Below are 22,951 nucleotides of genomic sequence, written 5' to 3'. Positions count from 1 at the left end.
TAATTTCAAATTATCTTACAAGACATTAATTTAACTGTACATTCATAGTAAGCTATACTCTAAGGATAAAAAAATTTGTATAATTCTGCATTGTTTTCAGTAATCCTATTGTGTCTGTATGATTATATGTGTATACATATGCTTGTATATATTGTGAATATATAAATAATAAATTATTTGTTTTGACATATAAAGTGTCATTAAGAAAAATTTTAGTATAAAAGATACAAATATCAAAGAAATTAAGTAAACACTATAATTCTAATTTGAAATATGAATACCAATATGAATTTATGATATACTCTTTGTTTAGTTATTTCTTGCCTCTTTTCACTGAAACCCCTGTCAAATTATACCTAACTTAGTAACATCCCTAGCTATTTAGCACTTAGACTATGGTCTTTAAATAGAGAAATGGCTAATTCAAGATCTATAGTGTAAAAGGGAAGGCTATGACATCTTGTTGATGGAAAACAAAAATTTGACAAAGACTGCTGTGGTCTTGGTAAAAGAACTCTGAAGCCACTAAGGAAAAATAGGAAGTGCACTATGTGAAGACCTATTAAACATTCTAATACTTATTTATAACATTATTTAAAAATAAAAGGATATAGAAAAGTCTCCTGGTCACTTGTGCTTGGGGGACCAGCCGACAGAGTTTGTTTGAAATACTCTCCGTCAAATCTGATGTCCCATTGTAAAAATGAGGCTCAATTGTCCAGAATATTGTCTATCTTGGTCAAAGTCCTTGTGATTTTGAGAAGAATATGTATTCTGTTGTTGGATGAACTAGTCCATAAATGTCAACTACAACCAGTTGATTGATGATGTTGTTGAGTTCAGCTGGGTCCTTACTGATTTTCTGACTACTGGATCTGTTCATTTCTGAGAGGGGAGAAGTCTCAAACAATGATAGTGAATTCATCTGTTTTTCCTTTCAGTTTCATTAGTTTTTGGCCTTCATAGTTTGATGCTCTGTTGTTAGGCTCATACATATTAAGAATTTTAGATATTTTTGGAAAATTTATCCCATTATGATTATGTAATGCCCTCTTTATTCCTGATGACTAACTTTCTTTGATATGATATCTGCTCTGTCCAAAATTCTTATAAGTAAACTAACACTTAACAACACATGTTTGAAGTGTTCAGGTCCACTTATAAACAGATGTTTTTACAGTACAATATTGTAAATGTATTTTCTCTTCTTTATGGTTTTCTGACATTTTCTTTAGCCCACCTTAAATATAAAAAATATATGTATGTATAAATATATTATAAATATACTATTATATATTAAAATAATTATGTATTGTATGTTATATATTATATATAAATATGTGTGTATACATGTATATATGTGTACATATTAACATGTGATATATACATATATATCATACATATACAGAATATGTTTTAATTGACTGTTTATGGTATTGGTAAAGCTTGCAGTAGACACTAGGCTATTAGTTGTTAAGTTTGGGGGAAGTCAAAAGTTACATGTGGATTTTTGACTGTTGGTACCCTAACCTCCTTGAACATTGTTCAATGGTCAACTGTACTTCTGCTTTCTTTTGATTAGTGTTAGCATGGTATATTTTTCTTCATCCATTTACTTTTAAGCTATATGTGGGCTTCTTATTAACAACATATTTTTGGGTCTTGATTCTTTTTTTTTTAATATATTTTTTTAAATTTTATTTACTTATGATAGTCATACAGAGAGAGAGAGAGGCAGAGACATAGGGAGAGGGAGAAGCAGGCTCCATGCACCAGGAGCCCGATGTGGGATTTGATCCCGGGTCTCGAGGATCGTGCCCTGGGCCAAAGGCAGGCACCAAACCGCTGTGCCACCCAGGGATCCCAGGTCTTGATTCTTGATTCACTGTGAAAATCTCTGTTATTTGGTCCATTTATAGCATTAACATCCAAAGCGATAATTGATTTAATGGAATTAATAAGTATTGTTATTGTTTTCTGTTTCTTGCCCCTATTCTCTTTTTTGTGTTCCACACTTTTTCTGCCTTTGTGGGTTTTTTTTTTTTTTTTTTTTTAGATTTTTGTGTATTTACTCATGAGGGACACACAGAGGGAGGGAGAAACATAGGCAGAGGGAGAAGAAGGCTCCTCCTGGGGAGCCTGATGTATGACTCCATCCTCAGATAGAGGAACACACCCTGAGCCCAAGGCAGAAGCTCAACCGCTGAGCCACCCAGGCATCCCCTTTTGTGGCTTTTAATTGACCGTTTCATCTGATTCCATTTATTCTTCTCTCTTATAATTTATTTTTATTTTCTTGTTTTTCTTTTTTTACCTTTTTTAGTGGTTGGCCAAAGTTTGCAATATTCATTTACAACTAGTTGAAGTCCACATTAAAATAACACTATGTCACCTCCTGCGTAGTGTGAGTACATTATAACAAATAATTCTAATTCCTCTTTTTTGTCCCTTGTATCATTGTTGTCAAATCAAATACATTATTGCTATTATTATTTTAAAGAAACTATTACTTGTTAGATTGATTAAGAATAAGAAAAACAGGTGTTCCTGAGTGGCTCAGTCCCTGGGATCAAGCTCCACCTCCAGCTCCCACGGGGCAGGAGTCAGCTTGAAGATTCTCTCTCTCCCCCTGCCTCCTCCTGTTCAAGTGCTCTCCTTCTCTCTCCCTCTCTAAAATAAATAATTCTTTTTTTTTTTTTAAGAATAAGAAAACTAAGTTTTTATTTTACTTCCACTTATTCTTTCTCGATGTTCATTCTTTTTTTGTGTAGATCCCAGTTGCTGATCTTTATAATTTTCCTTCTCTCTAAAGAACTTCTTTTAACATTTCTTGCAAGACATATCTATTGGCAACAAATTACTCCATTTTTATTTTTGTAAGATAGTCTTTATTTCTCCTTCTTCTTTGAAGGATAATTTCAGTAATTTTTGTCAGGTTTTTCCTTTGTAAAGTTATTCTTTTGCTTTCCCCTTTCCCTGTCATGAGTAAATAATGTTTGTTGTTGGTAGTCAAATATATTATTTCTTTTAATGAGTTTATTGTTTCTTCAATTATTTAAGAGGACATTTTTCTATGCTATTACAACTCTTATGTTCTCAAAACAATAGTTAAAAAAAAGTTCAGTGATTAAGGTTCAGTTAATTTTATTATGTTTATTAATTATATTAAGATAATATCCATTCAATCCTTTCCCTTCTATAGAACACTAATCAAAGGAACATTGTGAGATACGTGGCATCTCATAAATATTTTCTATATCACTTTCCCAATTAAATCTTCATAGTGCAATCAAAAGTGTTGTAAGTGCTTAATCTTGAGTTAATTCATTTTACAAGGGTAGCCCAGGTGGCTCAGTGGTTTAGTGCCACCTTCAGCCCAGGGCGTGATCCTGGAGACCTGGGATTGAGTCCCACATCGGGCTTCCTGCATGGAGCCTGCTTCTCCCTCTGCCTGTGTCTCTGCCTATCTCTCTCTCTCTCTCTCTCTGTGTCTCTCATGAATACATAAATAAAATCTTTTAAAAAATACAAAAAAAAATCATCTTACAATCTCAAAATTACAGATTTTGTCAAATTAATTTTAGCCACTAATTTTGTCTGTTGAATCATGTGATTTCTATTCAAAAATTGTTCTGTATCATAAGCTTGTAAGCACTTAAATATTTATTAGTGACATGATATACAACATATTTTACTATTATTTCTACTGATGCAACCCTTCAGAAATAGACTCAGATTTTGATAAATCATAGATTTAAAAATTGCCTCAGTAAATTATTATTTTGACAAAACCTTTTGCATTTCTGACATGGTTTTAATAAGCAATGCTATCTATGTTCCTGTCAAGGCATGTTTGATACTTCCCAAAGGTTTTTATTCTATTACAAAGTAAAGGTACTTAAAGAAGCATACATTTCATTTTTTTTTTTAGAAGCATACATTTCAATGTCCATATCAGATTGACACAAGAGACTTTATTTACATCAGGGAGTATATTAGGAGTTAATACATATTATGAAGAATATTCTGTTTGGCTAAAGGTAATAAAGGCATATTGCACTGTAACGTTAGGACCTTGAGGCTTAAGGGAAGATATTTGTAATAAATATGTTAGAATTGCCAGCTAAACTTTTTAAATTTTATCAAAACTGATTTTAATGAGGATTTTTTGGAGCTTATGTGTGTATATGGCTTGCAAGCCAATTGAATCTAAAAGGGAACTATTGTGTTCCACAGTGTCCTTGGAAGGCGCTGATGTTGGCTGCCATTGCTGCTTTTTCCCTTGTGGATATCAAGCTGACCCACCGTTGCTTTCCAGAGTGAACAGCTTTCTAAAAAAAATTCTGAAACAAAATCGCTGTTGCCTTTTAAGAGACATAGGGTATTTTTTTCTTTTAGAACTGCATATGGCCACCAGGAGGCAGATATCTATTACTTATTATTTATTGATATCTACAGAGATGCAAAGTAGAAAATAGCAATATAGAAAAATGTAGAAACATAGAAAAATATAAAAGTATATATTTTTTGTCTTGAGATAAGTACAGTAAAAACCTGATCTAACTATTGTTAAATAATTTGATTTTCCTATCTGATTGAGAAATATGCCTTAATACAAAAAAATTTATTCAAGGACAATTATAACAAATATTTGATTAACCAGAATATCTATTACATAGAATTTACTTAGAATTAAGAGGAAAATATTTTTTATTTTAAATTTATTATTTATAGCAATAAAATTTTAAAAGTCTGCTTTTCTGATTGAGTATATAGACTGGTAAACTTCATAATCCCTATATATGCTGGTTGAGATTATGAGGGCTTTGGGACTTTTTTCTTTATTAATTAACAAGAAAATAGTATATATGAATAATGTGTGAGTGTTAAATCAATCATGTAATTATTACTGTATAATGAATATAGATACTTATTTAAAGATAGCTTGCATGACCTATCTAACTAGTAGAAGAGGAATCTCTTGGTTTACGAAATGGGATAGGAGGAAGAGTCTATAGATACAAAGGGAAGAATTTTCTGGATAGAATCTCACTATCCTTTAGAGGATCTCATGAACAGTGGGCAAACCTTGAGATAACCTAGACTAAAGTCAACTAGATTAAAAATGAGAAACCTTCTTTTAGTAAGCCAATCAATCTGTACTCTCTATTTTCCTCTCTTTGGTCTTGGTCTCTTCAGTGTTTACCAGACTTTGCCTAATCTCAGTTTTATCCAGGGGGAACCAGGAGAATGGGCTTTTGTCTGTACTTGAATCAGAAGACTAAAAAGAAACAGCTCTCAGAGGTGCTAGTAAGATATAACAGAGGAAATTATTATCATCAAATGACTAAACCTGTCCAGCAGTACCCCGTGTCTTAGTGCCAACCGCTCTTCACTTTGCTTTTTATTTTGTTATGAGAACTTATGTCTCCTTCTACTATCTACTGACATTGTGGAACTGCAAAGGTAACAATTGTAAGAAAAAATTAGAGATGAACTTGAATTGACTCTAAGTCCTGAAATAGTTTCCCTGTCTCTCTTTCCTCCTAATTGGAATTTTGCTCCTCACAATTTGGATTTCCTACAAGACTAGAGGAAATGCTCTAAGTATTTTATTTGCTAGGATCCAAATAAGCCAGGCTTTACCAGTCTTGAGCTTTACATGGCTGAAGATCATTCCTATGATTAAATCGTTTAGTTAGCATCCTGAAAGTATCTGCCACATAAAAGGAACTCATTTTTTTTTGTTCAATAAATGAATAAGTTAAACCTCTATGCCAGTGGGTGGTACTACTCATTAAGAGGTAGAAGGTGCCTGCATGGCTCAGTTGGTTAAGCATCAGACTCTTGATTTTGGCTCAGGTCATGATCTCAGGGTCCCTGCATCAGGCTCTGTGCTCAGTGTGGAGTCTGCTTGTCCCTCTTCCACCCCACCTTGTGTGCACTCTCTTCCTCTTTATAAATAAATAAATAAATAAATAAATAAATAAATAAATAAATAAATAAAATCTTAAAAAAAAGAAGTAAAAGCCATTTGACTATGCTCTCTGAGTGATCTAAGACTGCATATCTCATATAACAACACAACAGCAATAACATTAATAGCTAACATCTATACTAAATGCCAGGCACTATTCTCAGTGGTTTATATGTATTAACTAATCTCAACCTTTTAACATTCTTCTTGATATTATTCAACATTTCTAAGAAATGCTATTATTATTTCCTTTTATAGACAAGAAAATGATCCCCAGCGTAGTTGAGTAAATTGGGAGAAATCATACATTAAATTTGTGAGAAATCTGAGTTTTGAGCCCATGCTATTAAATTCAGTCTCTCCTAAATATATTTTCCCAGTGTTTCCTAAAATTATCAATCATTTGGAGTTTCAGTGAATGGACAGATGAAAAATTAAGGTAGCTCTCTGATATTTGACACATTTGTACAAAAAGTCATGGCAGTTTGGTGGCCCTGGGTATCCTCTCCCACCTCTCCTATAGTTGATAAATGACTTAATGGAAATCTATAGTAGTAGAGGTAAAAATTGCTCTTGTTGCAGTGTTGTTTGTGCCTTTTTCCTGTTCATTTTTCTTACGCCTCCCCGGTACATAGGGTTTATTTGCATATTTCCAGCACACTTTAGATTGATCTTAGAAGCCTAGGTATGGAATTTCTTTCCTTTTTCTCTTTTTCTCAATTAAAGTTAGGTAAGGCTGAGTAGAGTGCAGAAAATGTGAGGCAGAGGAATTAGGGGAGAAAGCTGGACTTGAGAGGATGGAGATTGGAAGGCAACTGAGTATTTTGAGGGTTGTAAGAATTATAAAGCAATAAAATGGAGGAAAGTAGTGGTATGTGAGCAGAAAGAGAGGAACATGGAAAGACACAGTGTAAGTGAAGAAGTTCAGATAGGAAACTGGTAGAATGAGGCGGGTGGGCCGAGGAGAATGGAGTCAAGGAGGAAGACAACTGTGTTAGGATGTTGTCAGATTGAACCATGAAGTGAGAGAACAGATGGTCATGTTTTGCTATTTTCAGCTGCAAATGCTGTCTTTGCAGAGTCAGACTCATTCAAAATATTCTTGTATGGGCTGAAAGTACAACAAGGCACTGTTCTGAGAGCAGGGGAAAAAAACACAATACTGTGAAGCAATTGTAATTCCAACAAATGGCATGCTGAATATTGCTAGATATTTAATATTTTGAGAAGTTATTTAGTTAGGACTTATTGTAGCATGGAATTCACAGATTCAATCCACTTGTATACTTGCTCAGGTTGGCTTGAGTTAGGATATGTCTTAATTGATTTTTTTTTCTGATTAAGCCAATGAGGGAATACCTGTTGCAGACATAAAGTTTAAATTTTCTTAGAAATGCACTTTAAATAACTTGAATCTGGAGCAGGTAAAAGGCAGGTAGAGAGAAAAAAAGTGCTATTTCCAAAGAATTGCATTTATAAGACCAGAGGAGCTGTGTGGTAATGAGAAAGCCTGGAGCAGAAGGTTGCAGAATTAAGTACCAAGGAAAAGGTCATCAACTTGGATCTCATATTAAAGCCTGTTTAGCAGAAAATTGAAATCTTTATTACTGTCTTCACAAAACTATTATACATATGATCTGTTGCTAATGAGGAACGTAAAACTCAGGTGAGAAAATAGGTGGATTGTGTAGGAAGAGAGAAGACCAAATATTTGGGATCATGCAACTAAAAAGGGCTGAATGAAGACAGAGCCAATGGTTCAAGTCTGAGTGGAGATTGAAACTACATGGACCAGGGGAAATAACCTGAAGGACCTGTGTTTCCTTAGGTAGAGATCCTCTAGAAGATAAATGGACTGGCATGGGCTTCATTATTTCTGGGGCTACAGATTGACCCGAGAAGCCTGACCCTGCAGAAGAGCAACCTGCGATGAGCATTAATGTATTAGGTGACAGTTCTGGGCTGAATTCCAGGGCCTGCTCTGTAAGAACAGATGGAGATTCACCATTTTATCATTCTCAGAGGATGTAGCCCTTTGCAGAGGGTGGTGACTAGAAGAGAACCTGATGAGGACTTCCAGGGTGTTGAAATACTCTGACCTTTGATCTGGATGGTGGTTACCTGCATGTGTTCATTTTATGGAAATACATAAAACTGCACATTTATAAACATTTCTAAATATTTATTATACTTCAGCAGAGATTAAAAAATGGTTGATGCCTTACCCTGCAAAAAAATCAAAATCTATAGAAATTAGGCCCAATTCTTAATATGTTTAAAAATTCCTGGTGAGGGATGTCTGGGTGGCTCAGTGGTTGAGTGCCTGCCTTCAGCTCAGGGTGTGATCCTGGAGTCCTGGGATCGAGTCCCGCATTGGGCTCTCTGCATGGAGCCTGCTTCTCCCTCTGCCTGTGTCTCTGCCTCTCTCTCTTTCTGTCTCTTGTGAATACATATATAAAATCTTAAAAAAAAAATTCCTGGTGAATCTGATAGGAAGCCAAAGTTGAGAATCACTGAGAAAGAACTATATACAAACATGCACAATCTACAACACCCTTTGTCCTAAAAGTGAATCTCTTCTTTACTTAATCCTCAGAAAACAGAAAAGGGCATATAGCTTGTGCCCTATGATATGTGCCCTTTGGTATGGATGTGACATATGGTAGCCAGACCATTTGAAATGAAGGTAGCCTGAATTGAGATAATGGTATAAAAAAAAAACACTGGATTTTGAAGAATTGGTATCAAAAAAAGAGAAAATGTTATTAATTTTTATACTGAGTATATATTAATTCAATCTTTTCAATATATTGGGTTATTTGCTGCTTTTTTATTTTGATATAGCTACTAGAAAATGTAAAAATGCATATTTGGCATTTATAATTGTTCTATTGGACAGCTCTGATGTACTTGAAGGACCATGGGAAATTGTCATCAGAGAAGTTGAAGATAGGTTTCAGTGCTAGCTTTGTAACACAAAAACTTCATGGCCTTGGAGAAGCCACTTAACTTTCCTGCACCTTAGGTTGGTCATTTATAAGGAGAGAAGTGTATTCATATTTCAGGGTAATTGTGAGAAATAGAGGCAATTTAATTGAATGTTCAGTATAGATTCAGAACCTGATCATTATTATTTTCCTGAGAAAGGTCATCTTTCTGTAGTGCTAAATTAAAAGACCTCTTTCTCTTATACTTGCGCCACGTGTCAGCAGAGAAGTATGGTGCCTTTAAAAACTGAGCAGTGTGTCAGGACATAAGTGGAAAGCATGGATGAAGGACAACAGCAGCTGCTTTGCCCAGCAGGATCCTGTCTGTGCCTCTTGTATGTATCCCTGCTGCTTCTCACTTTTCTTCTGACGTTTGGTTTTCTCAGCCACGGGATTCTTAACCTTGGAATATGTCCTACATTCATCTCCAAGCCCTTAGCCTACCTTCAAAAACTTAACTCCCACTTTCAGAATTCTTTCGATTCTATGTTAGGCTCCTTGGCATGGATGCCCTCTGTGTCTCAGGATCTTTGTGCCTGAGACATGCTCCCAGGCCCACACTCTTCCCTCTGAGTGATCTCATGGAGCTGGTTTTTCAGCCACATCGCAATGTCTCACCTCAGACTTAACACATATACTGTGCTACAGCAAACTTGGATTATTTAAAAAACATGTGACCCTATGTTGTCCTACATGTGAACCTCAGTTTACATCATTTTTTTCTTTGTAGAATATCTAATCTCTTTTCTTCAATGAAATAATTATTTCAAGGAATAATTCCATCACATCCTTCTCCATGATCTTTCCTCTTGAGTGACATTTCTCCCCCAGGGTATGTGCAGGATGTTCCATGTTCATGTGTTATTGCTCATCATATTCAGACACTTATTTATAATAAACATGTATGTATTTGTTTTGCCATTACTATTAAAGTATACTTTAATAAGGCTTAGGGTCTCCTGTGGCCCTATCTTTGCATGGAGCCACATTAAAAAAAGTCTCACCAAAAACCCAAAAATAATTGAGACGTATTCTCAATCTTTACATGTATCTCTTAGAAGGTCTAGTTCACAGGCTATAAAAATGCTGTTTTTTAATCTTAATTTTCTTTGAATATTTCTTCATTGAAATCAGCCCTCTCAAACCTTTTTTGTTTGTTTGTTTTTTAAGATTTTATTCATTAATTCATGAGAGACACAGAGAGAGGCAGAGATGGGAGAAACAGGCTCCATGCAAGAGCGCGATATGGGACTCGATCCCAGGACACCGAGATCATGCCCTGAGCTGAAGGCAGACACCCAACCACTGAGCCACACAGGCGTCCCCCAAACTTTCTTTTAGAAACCCCAGTTTCATTGCTTTTCCAATTTGCCCCCTAATTCTTAGCTTCAGGAAAGAACAACCCTTGTATTAATTGTTCATGAAAAAAGTCTTTTTCTTCTTATCACTCTAACCTGTGTCTAGATCTTTTCTTTCAATTTTGTGTTACAAAGGCTTGGGAATCAGTTGAGCAAAAAGTAAATTCTCATTATGCAGTGTTATTAAAGGAAAATTCCACATATTAAAATAATTGAATGGCAATGGGAAAAGGCTGAGAATCCTGACAGAAGAAACTGCTCACTGTCACTTATTCTAGTTTCTATTAGTCAAAGATTTTGTGTTTGTTTTTTTTTTAATTTTACTCCTTGCTGCACCGAACACAGTGACTTAAACTTACTAAATGCTAACAAATATTTCCTAAATAAAATTAATGATTTACTGGATTTTTTTAGGACCATCCAGGAAGGCAGGTTCTTTTTAAGTTGTCACTCCCTAGCTGTAGCTATTTTTACATAATTTTTTGCCCTTAAGATTCACGGTTATATATTGTTTTATGGATTTTAAAGAACATGTGGGATAAAAGAAAACTTAAAAATTCAACAAGCCCCCCCAAAAAAATTCAACACGCCAGTTATAATAGTGACACCATCCTACTCAAGTGAAATGTATAAAATTAATCATGGTATCCAAAGTGCAAACATGTGTTCTGTTAGGAATAACCTACATCATTTCCCTGGCCATTCTTATTCTTAGTTTCAGAGTCAAAAAGTATATATAATTCTTCTTTAGTCCTGCCATATTTTCCAATGTTAATTTGATTACTTTTATTTTTGTGTTTTCTAAAAGATACAATATTCAGGAAAAAGACCTTAAGGTTCTGTACATATATATCAGTGTCCTTTCCTTCTTGAGTGTATACAGATGTGTCTCTTGGTCCCTTTGTATTATTTTCTCCTTTTTTTCTATGAGTTCCTGCCATTTTGAAGTTCATCATATCTTATCAAAACTCTCATTTCTTTAGCCTACTAGAGTACATTAGATTTTATTTTTAGAAGCATATTCTTAGAAACTTCCATGTCCCCTTGTTTAAAGACCAAAAGCCTCCCCAGAGATCTTGCTGTCCGACAAATGTGTTGCTTAGGCTAGAAGACTATGATACAATCTCTCTCAGTCCTTTTTTTTTTTTTTTTTTTTTTTTGGTCTATTCTCAATCCTAGCAAACTGAAGGGTATTTAAACTACAGAATGCCAAGAAATACCTTTACCAGAGTTACTATTTAGTTGGATGGCTTACTCTAATTTGCTTATTTATTTATACCTCATCCTATTGGACATTTCATCAGTGTATGTCATATCAAATTTGTGTGTTTGTAAATGTGCAGCATACAGTTTGAGAATCAAATTTATAATTAGTTACATTAATGGGGCACTTGGGTGATTCAGTCAGTTAAATATCCGACTCTTGATTTTTAACTCAGGTCATGATCTCAGGGTTGAGATGGAGCCTGCTGGGCATGGAGCCTGCTTGAGATTCTCTCTCTCTCTCTTTTTGCCCCTCCCCAATCCCTCTTAAAAAAAATTTAAATTGATTTAAAAAATAAAAAGTTACACTATTTCATAATTTAGAAAAAAAATAAGCTTTTACCTTCTGTAAGGCAATATTATGCAGGCTTTACTATTTTCAACTATCAACTTTATCTCTGTATTGCATTTTTTCCTAATCAATCTGTATGTAAATTGTTTCTTAACTACCTTGTGAGCTTCAGCAGGATGGACATTCATTTACAAATTTATTGAATATTAATAGACAATGAGGAGACAAAGATGAATAAAAGAGGGTTTTTTCCCTGAAAGAGCTCATATTCTAGTTGGAGAGATACACATGTAAACAAATAGCTGTGATCTAATAAGATACATTTGCAGATCAAGTGTTAGGGGATCAAGGAGTATAGAACAGCTAATTTCCTAGGTTGGGGCTTGAGAATGGGGATGCAAGTCAAAAATTCTCTAAAGGGTGAAATGGGACACAATCTGAAAGAACCAATGAGAACTTGATGTCAAATATGAAGAAGAACATCTTAGGAACAGGAAAACGGTTAATACAGAGCAAGGAGTTACATAAAAATAAAATGTGGCACTTATATGAAAAAGTTTTTTTGTCTGGCTAAGTATAAGGATTTTTTAAATTAGGGGAGTCAAACAATCAGATACATCTGGTTGAGAGATAGAATGTCAGACGAGGCAGGTCCTGATGATCAAGCTATTGCATTATATTAGATAAGTGATGATTTAAAAGGTTGTAATGTAGACAAAAAGTGGGAAGTTTCAAGAAGTAAGAATTAGGATTGATGGGCTGAAAAATAAATTGGAGGAAGAAGAGTTAAGGGAACTGTAAGAATTTTCATTTAAGTTTGCTGAGAAACCAGTACTTCTATTATTATGAGATCTGCAGCATATGAAGAACAGCAGTTTTGTGAATGGGGTCATTTGTTGGATTTAATGTTAGAATGTTGAATTTTAAGATGCTTTTGGGAAATCCATATTGAGCTGTCCAATAAGTCAGGTGATCAGGAATGACCTCTGGGATTCATCATAGTAAAAGGGGTGGTTGATGATGTTGGCCTAGAAGAAGAGGTCATGTGAACACTAGGATTAGAGAAGAATAAAGATAGAATCACACGGAACCACAGTATTTACTGGTGAGGTAGAGGAGAGATTTTTCAAAGAAAGTGAGGAGTTGCCAGAGAAAAGGGAACAAAGGATTACATCCATGCATACATATACCTGCGGGTGGTGAGTGGGTAGGAAAGTATAGAGAGCATCTCAAAAAGATTCCGTGGTGAACAAGATTAAATGCTATAAGATAGATTTGTTAAACATACATAAACTACCCATTATATTTGAGCAATGGAATTAATATACTCACTTATGTCTAATTCAGAGAACAAGTGTACAAAGAAGTTGAGTGGTTTAGCTTATACATGGCTACTTTGTGAAACTAGTGATACTGCTGGCAGTCATCCTGGAGTATAATGGAATACAGAACTAAAACATCACAGGCTCATCTTGCCCATCTCTGGATGTCCAGGCTCCAGGTTAGTGCCTACATATGTACAACCCCCCTATGAAGAAATGAGCACTGTAGGACCTGGGGATGTAGCAAACACTATGGGGAGAATGTGGTGGAAGAGAAAGGGCACATCCATATATGATGGAAGATGTGAACCTGGAGAATTATTTTCTTGGGATACAAAGATTCCATCCTTAACGAGACTTTATTATGCAGCTACACCCTGCCAAACTATCGATTAGAATTATAGAAACATTAAATTTTATTTTAGGAGAAACTTGAGTCCTCTGGAACATCATCATTTTTAAATTTACACATCGACTAGGGCTTCAATGACAATACTGAGTCCAAGAACTACTAAAGATGTTGTTGGTAATAAGAAAAATTTAATTGGAAGTCAGATTGCAAAAGGATAAGAAATGAGGAGAAATATGAAAACAAGAGCAAAGATTACTATTTTGAGAAATACAAGTAGGGAAGTTGAGTGGAACTGAGAACTTGAGTACATTTGTAGAAAAGGGTAAAGTGAGTGAAGAAAAAAGGATAATTAACAGACCTCCTAAAAGAAAATGGTTTTAAAATGTCAAAGGAAAACCTACATCTTAGACAGTAGTGGGAAACTTCCTCTATCTCTAGGGATATGACAAAAAATAGCTGCACAGCACTCATGTCTAAAATGCAGTTGTGAACAATGAATAAGCATTGTTAGAAACTTGTTATAGTCATTCTGAAGACAAGTAGAATGAAAGCTGATGGTTTGATTGGTTTTGATGGAGCAGAGCTAGCAGAAAGACAAGAAAGTAAGAAAATCAGGAGAACTGATGAGGTTAACAGTGGATTTCAGACTGGGAGGAGAGTTGCTACAGAAACATCCATCTTGATTTAATCAGAAAGTAGAGGTGGTGCAAACTAGAAAGTTACCCGGTTATAGTCAGATAGTTTTGTTAATTTTGACTTCGTAGTGAGAGATAGCCAGGATCCCAAATCCCTACATTCCGGCCTAGATAGAGACAACAAATATGTAAAGAGAAGAAACACCAGAGAAAATACAAATTTGTTTCCCACTGGCTAGCATTTTGTTCCAAATCCCTGTGTAGTGTTTTATCCTTGTGACCTAAGTAAAATGAGCCTCAAGATTTACATCCTCTTTTACCACTTCTGCCTAAGACCTTGCCTGAACTCAGGGTATTATTTGATGTTACTTTCTCCTAGGTCCTTACTGCCTTTATGTGATAAAAATAATATAATGAAAAGAGACACCACCCAATAAAAGAAATTAAACTCTCTGCTTTTCTACCCCAAGATGTTATCCTCAGTATAGTAAAACCATGGGTGCCTGTGAGCATTCCATTTTGTTACTGACTCATTTTAAAACTTTTCAGTGGCATAAATAGAGCTGGAGCGTCTGGAAACTTTGCAGTTTTTCCAAATTAGTGGTTCTCAGGTGGTGAGGGTGAGGGCGGTGGTGGTGGTGGGGGGGCGGCGGCAGAAAAAAATGACAAAGTTGCACAGGGAGTGTTCTCAAGGGGAAGTGTGTGTGTGTGTGTGTGTGTGTGTGTGAGAGAGAGAGAGAGAGATAAAGAGGATGTATATGGGTGGAGGAAGGAGTGTTGTAAAACCTTCAAGGGATTCTGATAAACACTGATCTTTTTCCTGATTCAAAATCACTGCCCTGCAGATGAGCAAGTGAAAACCATAGGGGTGTAGGATGTAAGAGTTGGCTCTGATAGATGATGAAGTCCAGGAAGTGGGCTACCAGAATGGAAGTGCAGGTGAAAATTATTGGAGTTAAGGCCCAGAAAAAGTGAGGCCAGAATACTGGTATGTCTACCACAGGATGGCTGAGGCTTTGAATTTCTCCTTTCTCACTCGCAGCACTTTCTCAAGCATCAAATACATAGTGTATGTTCAATAAATACTCTTAATAGACTGTGCACATTTCAGAAAAAATGTATTACTTTTAATATCAATTATGTGAGCATGCAACATTACTAAATACAAAAGTCATACAAGCTCACAAATTACTTCAGAGACTGCCACCCTTTAATTAAAGAACAATTTGGGGCCTATTAAGACATCATAAATCATAGATGCTTTCCTGTATTTACTTGATAACTATACATTGTCTTCCTATTGTCACAAGCTTCACTCAGAAGCTTGGCTACCTAGCAGTTACATTTCTTTACCCATTATTGCTTCTCTGAAGAGAAAGAGCAATATCATTCGTCTTCAAAAATGGTGCATTTTCACTGTGTCTGAGTAAGACTCAAGTGTAGAGCATTTACAGTGAGCAGTTCTTGGAGTGTTGCCTAAAAATTGAAGACTGCCTGTTATATATTAGAAAAACATTTCTATGGACTATGAGAACAGTATGTTGGCATAGGATGTTTATAATTAATAGAAGGTAAATTTGACAAGTTCATATCTATGACAAATGAGCTGAAAACTGAAATTTTCCTATTTTTAGTTAATTAAACAAAATGAGTAGCATGTCACAAAAAATTCTGAACCATGCTAAATTCATAGACTATATGTCAGAAAAATATTTTGGGGGAGTATAACACACAAAATAAATTCTACTTGAATTTCTTTTTTTTTTTTTTTTTTTTTTTTTTTTTAAGTGCACTATCAATGGTCTGGTCACATCTGTGTCATTTCTCTTCTAGGTAACCTTGAGAAAGACAATTTCCTCTTCCAAGAGTCACTTCCCTCTCTAAAATATGGAGGTTGAACCAGTTCATCTCTAAATGTTCCCTTACAGATAAAGATGCTCTATAATTAGCTTAGTTTTATGGCATGTGCAGTAGAAAGCTCCTTGGAAACAGATAAAAATAGGTTCAAATCTAATTTCATCATTTATTAGCTCTTTAAACTTGAAAAGTTATACCTTATTAAGCCTTAATTTCTTAATCTGTGAAATGGGATAACACTACCTCTTTAATCAAATTATATAAGGAGAAAAAATAAAATGTGAGAAAATGTGCTAGGAAGTGATTAGCATAATGTCCATTGGTTAGTAGGCACTCACTGCATATTCTCAACCTAATGCCTTAGTTTTCCGCCCTTTCCTTTTCTCCTTAAAAATTCAATCCCATGTATATTACTGACTTGCAAGTAAAAGATATTACAATATAATTTGGAAGACACTGTGGACTTTTGCTGAGCAACATTTATAGGATGTGGACATTTTGGAAAGTTGATTTTTATCTTCTAGCTTGGGAATGCCTCAGGGTTTGAATATAGCAGACAAAGTAGCAGTAAAAGGTCAAAATAATTCAAAAGCTCCATATGACTTTGCAATTTAGCACTATTATATATTCAAAGACAAGCATGACACCACATGCATTAATAATAGTATATCACATAGGAATATAAACTCTCCACATACACTCAGCACTAGTCCTAAACTTAACAAAATCACAGGTAATCAGTTTGGAATTCCACAACTTTAAGGATGGAGAGAACTTTATCTAGATTCACAAGAAAGCCATGAGGATAGTAAATGAGGATATTGAAAAAGTGATTTTATGGGTTGGATGTTTTAAATGGACTACCAGAGATTGTCTAAAAAAGCTTAGGAACCTCTCTTCCCACTTGTAAGTCTATTAACAGGTGGATTTATTTGAATTTTAACGTGAGATTTTGGACCCTAACTGGTTAGAATGAAGTACTCTACTATTTAGTCTTCCTTCTATTTTCTGAGAGACTCATTCTATTAACATTTTTTTCTAGTAATATCTGATTGAGAACCAAATGATACCCACCCTTATCCTACTTATTTGGAAAATACTATAAGGGGAAATGAGGGCAAACTGGCCTTTTATCCTATAAGCAGCTACAGAAGAGGGCTGAATTCCCAGTATGTCCATGGAGATTATCTGTGGAAATGCTGCTTAACCTACCTCACATGGGACTATCTCTAAGACCTTGAGGATAATTAAGTGGGGTATTTATTGTAAAGGGTCTTCCTGTTATCTGTTATTTGTCCAGTTATCCATGAGCCATTGGCATATTACTGGTTCCTTATTTATTACTACTGATAAATGATTTTATAATACTGACCAATGGGATTACATAGCTCACAGAAACTTTCCATAGATGAACCATGATGTCAAAACACAGCAGAGGCTATCAACAGTATTTTGTTAGCTTCTAATGATAATTATTATTGTATCAGAATGCAATTCACACTAATTGTTAGTAAAAGTTTACAAACATTAAAAAGTGCATAATAACATTTGTATCTGATAGGGCTGAAAAAAGACATGAAAAACACAATGCAAGGGCTTTACTTTTGTGATTGGTGTCCACATGATTGCAAGATAATTTTTTCCATCTGTTACAGCTCCATGCAGATAAGTTGTCCTCCAAATTTAAATAGTAGCATACAGCATTGAGAAGTTTGATTCCATAAGAACAAAATGTTTCCCGTTCTTAATATTATCTTGTTTTATCTTTCCCACCATCTTGATTATCCAAAATCCTCATAATTAAAAACTTTAAAAAAATATATTAGTTGGGAAAAGTTCTCCAATTGAAAATAAAACAAAATTTGCATATTGAATTCTGGTCTGTGCAGACACCAAACAGACTGAATTCAAGTAAAATTCACATTAACAGATAGTTTCAAATGCCTGTATAATAGAGCAAAAGAGTCTTAATTCATTGGTTAGACTTAATAAATTCACCAACAGTGAATCATGGGGAAAGATTAAGTTAAAAAAAAAGTGCGATCTATCCTGTGTACACCACCACACTGTGGAGAAGGAAAAAGGCAGCCCTTTTAAAAATGAGTGGTATAAAAATTCACAGTAACATACATTATTTTTGTTTCTCATAAGCAATCAAAGAAGGGGGCAGTGCTGAGCATCTATTATACAATACAAAACAGTGTAAATAACACAGCAGGAACACACAGATACATAATGCTAAAAAACAGTGCTTTCTGGATGGTTCTTTTACTGGGTGAATACTTGGACCAGAGATATTTAAACTCTGGGGTTCAACCAACCTTTTGCAATTAGACACAATTAAATCCTCTGACATTGTGAGGGGCCAGATGCTACAGGAAGAATCATCATCTAGGTCAGTGCTACTCTCTACAAGCATTTTGTCATATGGTCAAGTGAAAAGATCCATACAAAAATGACATCCAAACACAAGCCACATGATTTCAACCATTGCTAATGACAGAGGTAGAGAAAAGTCTGTCTGCAGCCACAACCTCTGCCCCCATTTTTAACATGATAATGAGCAGATTCCTACAATGCAGCACAGCTATATTTCCCCCCCCTTTTTCACTCATGGAAACAAATGCATTCCAGCCAGGCCTGGAGATTTGAGACATTGTCAGATGTTGCTGAAGTTATCAAAGTGGGCTTTAGCTTTCAGATTTTGCTGCTTCTCCCTGGGCTTCCCCACTTTGTTCTGTGGAACTTCGTTGTGCATCTTCTTCACCTTCTGTAAGAGACAATGAGAAAAAGATAAAGGCAAAGTAAAAACTATTGTCTATATTTACTGACTCTTAAGATATCATATTGGGAATTTAAGAGATACTCAAAAAGTCTGAAGTTCTCATAGAGACAAGTGTATTTTATTGATAATCAATTCTTCAATTAGTGTTTCAAAGGCTGGCTAATTCTGGTTCTGTGAACTAGGGACAGCATAGCTCAAAAACAAAATAATAATTTATACAGTGCTTAGTGATCACCTATGCTTTTGATAAATAGCTAGGAAATCTCAAGGCCAGGTTTTGACACTTAGAGTTTCACAGGTTGCAGAAATTGAAAGTGATTTTAGGCAGAAATCAGAATGGGAAGCAAGTTTACTATTTCACTCCTGTCTTATTTTAAGAAATATTTAAAATTGCATTTTACATTATTTATATTACTTGTCGAGAACCCACCTGCTTTCTCAGATGTTTCGTTACTTTACCCTGGGTGGCTCTGCGGTTTAGCGCTGCCTTCAGCCCAGGGTATGGTCCTGGAGACCCGGGATCTAGTCCTATATCAGGCTCCCTGCGTGGAGCCTGCTTCTCTCTCTGCCTGTGTCTCTGCTTCTCTCTCTCTGTGTGTTTCTCATGAATAAATAAATAAAATCTTAAAAAAAATTAAAAGCAACAGTACAAGATGAAGGGACATTATGTTAGCTCATGGGTCTCTGGCCAGTAGTTATGGCCTCCAGTCTGCCCTTGAAGAACATAAACTATATCAATATTTGCTGAGTGTTTGTTACCATAATTCAAATAGATAGAGGTGAGTAGGCTGTTCCATTCTTTAAATGGATGTGTTAAGAGGCAATTTCTCCTTTATTCTTAATGAGTATACACAAAACATTTCACCAGATACTATACTTTAAGGAAATTAAAGGCAGTTCTACATAAATATACATATTCTGTTCCTAAAGGGGTTTTCAGAGTATAACCAGGCATTATATATCATGTTCACAAACTACTTTCATTATTACAGCAATGAATAGCCTCCCAAAATGTGTAGATGGCCTGAATCTGAAATGTGTAGATTAGCATACAACAAAAACTTGATAAATATGAAAAGCTCTTGGTAACCAAAAGAATGAAGTCAAATTAGGGCAGATACAAGACAGAAGAATATTTAAGGATGAAACTGACTGCATAAATACAAGATGAGGAATTTGACTTCCATGGAGCTTGGAACTTTCTAGGTGTCTGAGAACTCTTCTCACAGCTTAGCATAATGCTGCAGTCACAGATTCGTGGCTAAATAGGTGCTTGTTAGAAAGTTGAAATAAACATGGGACAGCAATATTGTTGAGTATAAACTAAAAAGAAGTTGAAACACTCAAGAATTATAGAAGTCCCTCATAATATTCAGCCATTGATATTGCATTTGTCATTATATATTTGTCATAATTGCAGTTACTATATTTAGTTCTTTGTACTTAGAATAATAAAAAAGTTACTACTGTTTATATTTTGCCTGTTGCTGGACTTTAGGATTTGAAGAGAAACAAAAATTTTTAGGAGCCTGGAGAATAGTAATTAAAATATAGAAATGTTTAGAAAAGAAGACATTTGATAGCATAAAGATATTTTAATTAATTTAACTTGTTTAATAATACTGCTAATATAAAATATAATTATTTTATTATATTTATTAATATGAAATGAATTTATTTCACTTGTTATATAATTTAATATATTCTCTTGTATAAGCTAGGTCTTAATGCTGATGAGTCTTAATTTCAGCGAAGACTGAAGAGGAAGAAATAGAACTGCTCTATCAATAATATTAGAGGTGTCTAAAATTAATGCAGATTATTTAAAATAGAATATTATTTACAAATAAAAATATAAATCTCATAAAAGAAATTAGCAAACTCTCAAAGACCACAGAAAAAATTTTACTTACTTCATGCAACCAAATTGCAATAATTCCCTAAGTCCTTTCTGACAGCTGCTTTCCTAAGTAACTTCTAGTAGTAAATAACAGAGAAACAACCAAACCTAAAGTATGCATAAGCCTGTATATTTCCAAGGTGGTGGTAGTAAAGTTTTATTTTCAATTTGAATTTGAAAAGACCAATCTGTGACCTGCTGACCCTTAGCCATTGAATAAAGTACTATCCCTAGGTATTTTAGGGTAATGTTGTTTAGCTGTTTCATTAACATAAAACTCTGACTCCGTTTTCCAATAACCAGAAAGCTTTACCATCATAAAAATTCTAATAGCAAAGAAGTACTGAGTGGTTACCATGAGTCAGAAACTCCTAAGTGCTTTTCATGTACACAACTTTGTGGTTCCTCTGTGGTAAACTCCTTTTTTTCACTTTTAAAGGTTATTTTTACACAAGATTTGTTAGGGAAAGACATCCAGTTTTAAATCTTGCAAAAGCTATGAATGAAAGAACTATTGGGATTTATTGAAATACTCAGAAATACTTTGATATTACAAACTTGTTTTACTTTTTCATTGGTAAAGTCTGATTACTTAGGTAGGAAGAGTGCAAGGCCCAATAATAAGACAAATTTTCCACACACTAGTTCTATCATGAAAAGAAAACTGTAAGACCTTTTTACCAAAGACACTGATGTAATTTTACTTCCATTTTTCAATAGAATTGGTCCCAGAGACGCTGTGCCTTTGAAATGGTTATTGAAATATTACAGATGGCCGATATTGAAGGGCTCCAATTTTGTTAAATATTCTATATAGAAATTTCAGAGCTTTTATAGAGATTAGGATTTTTTTAAAAAACCTATGTGTTTTATTGATTGCATTACCAAAATAAGATTAAGGATTCTGCATTTGAGTGGGAAACCCTATAAAGAAGAGTCATTGAAAATGGAGTATGAGTGATTAAGAGATTAGTCCCTGACTTATCTTCCTTAGACTGTTTATAACTCTACTAAATTACTTTCAAAGGTGATTTTTCATGTTTTAATCCTACTTAGTGAAATGCTACAAATCATCCCATGTTCAGAGAGAGATGTGTGTCAAGCAACTCACCTGTCTTGTTGATATCAAGACCTGCTAATTTCAAGGCTAATTCATTGCTGTTGCCACTTGCAGAGGAAACCAGGATATCATGTATTGCATTTCTTCTACCTGTTCTTCCTGAAGCAATGAAATCTGCATATGTAGTTTCCACATCAGTCATTGCTAACAAATATCCACATAGCAGGGACTACAAAACAAAGAAAAACTAATATAAGGTTGGTGAATGGTAACATTTAACAAAGACACTTATTAAATTATTGGCCTACAATCTGAACGTGAAATAATGGTCTTGCTTAGGTGTCCACAGAGCAAGTAATGCTTTAATCCTTGATCAAACATCAGGGAATTTTTTTCTGTAAAGGCCTGATGGTAAATAAATTAGGCTTTGAGGGCTAAATGGTCTCTATTCCAGCTACTCAGTTTTGTGGTTGTAGTGCAAAAGTAGTTAAAGTAATTACATTAAATGTCAAACAAACTGTATTTGCAAAAATAATAATAGGATCAGATTTGGCCTGAATACCATAATTTGTGGACACCTGGTTTAGATCATAAAATTCTCCTTCTCTAATACTATTTCAGTCAGTCTTCAAAGGCAGAAAGAAGAACCTGAGATCAGTAGCATACCAAGGTTGGGAGCAGAATGGAAGTGGTCCATCCTAGAGATAAGCAGAATGCAAGTACATTGTCTGCAGAGTCTAATAATGAAATTAACCAAAATTCAGTTTGCTTTTTATCATCACCATGTGCAAGCAATTCTAAGCAATGTCAGTGACCAAATAACTGCTCCAAGTCCAGGAGGATGGCTCCCTTTGGCCCCCTAGTTAAGTCATTGCTTGAGAGGAATAACAATCTTTCTTGACTGAATCTTTGAAATAAAATGTTCAAGTTTAAAAAGGAGTCAATGAGGGGTGCCTGGGTGGCTTAATCGGTTAAATCACACTCTTGATTTCAGCTCAGGTCATGATTTCAGGGTTGTGAGATCAACCCCAGTGTGAAGCCTGTTTAAGATTCTTTTTCTCCCTCTCCCTCTGCCCCTCCCACCCTAAAAAAAAAAAAAAAAAAGCCAATGAAAGTGACTTTTCCAAACTTGTAATATATATGCTTAAAGACTCAATGAAATA

At 34.8% G+C, this 22,951-nt stretch overlaps 1 protein-coding gene across 2 annotated transcripts in view; it reads right to left on the bottom strand.

The window, feature by feature from the left end:
• Window positions 1-15,287: 15,287 nt before the first annotated feature.
• Window positions 15,288-22,951, bottom strand: part of PKIA (cAMP-dependent protein kinase inhibitor alpha) — a 96,038-nt gene continuing 88,374 nt past the window's right edge. For both annotated transcript variants that reach the window (XM_038579577.1, XM_038579575.1), the window contains 2 exons: window positions 21,840-22,017; window positions 15,288-18,813 (listed from right to left, as the gene is read on the bottom strand). In XM_038579577.1, coding sequence (XP_038435505.1) covers window positions 18,734-18,813; window positions 21,840-21,990 — 231 coding nt within the window. In that variant the 5' untranslated portion in view covers window positions 21,991-22,017 and the 3' untranslated portion in view covers window positions 15,288-18,733. The remainder of the gene's footprint in view (window positions 18,814-21,839; window positions 22,018-22,951) is intronic.

Source organism: Canis lupus, chromosome 29, assembly GCF_011100685.1.
Source record: "Canis lupus familiaris isolate Mischka breed German Shepherd chromosome 29, alternate assembly UU_Cfam_GSD_1.0, whole genome shotgun sequence".
NCBI lineage: Eukaryota > Metazoa > Chordata > Mammalia > Carnivora > Canidae > Canis > Canis lupus.
This window is presented reverse-complemented; position numbering and strand designations above follow the sequence as displayed.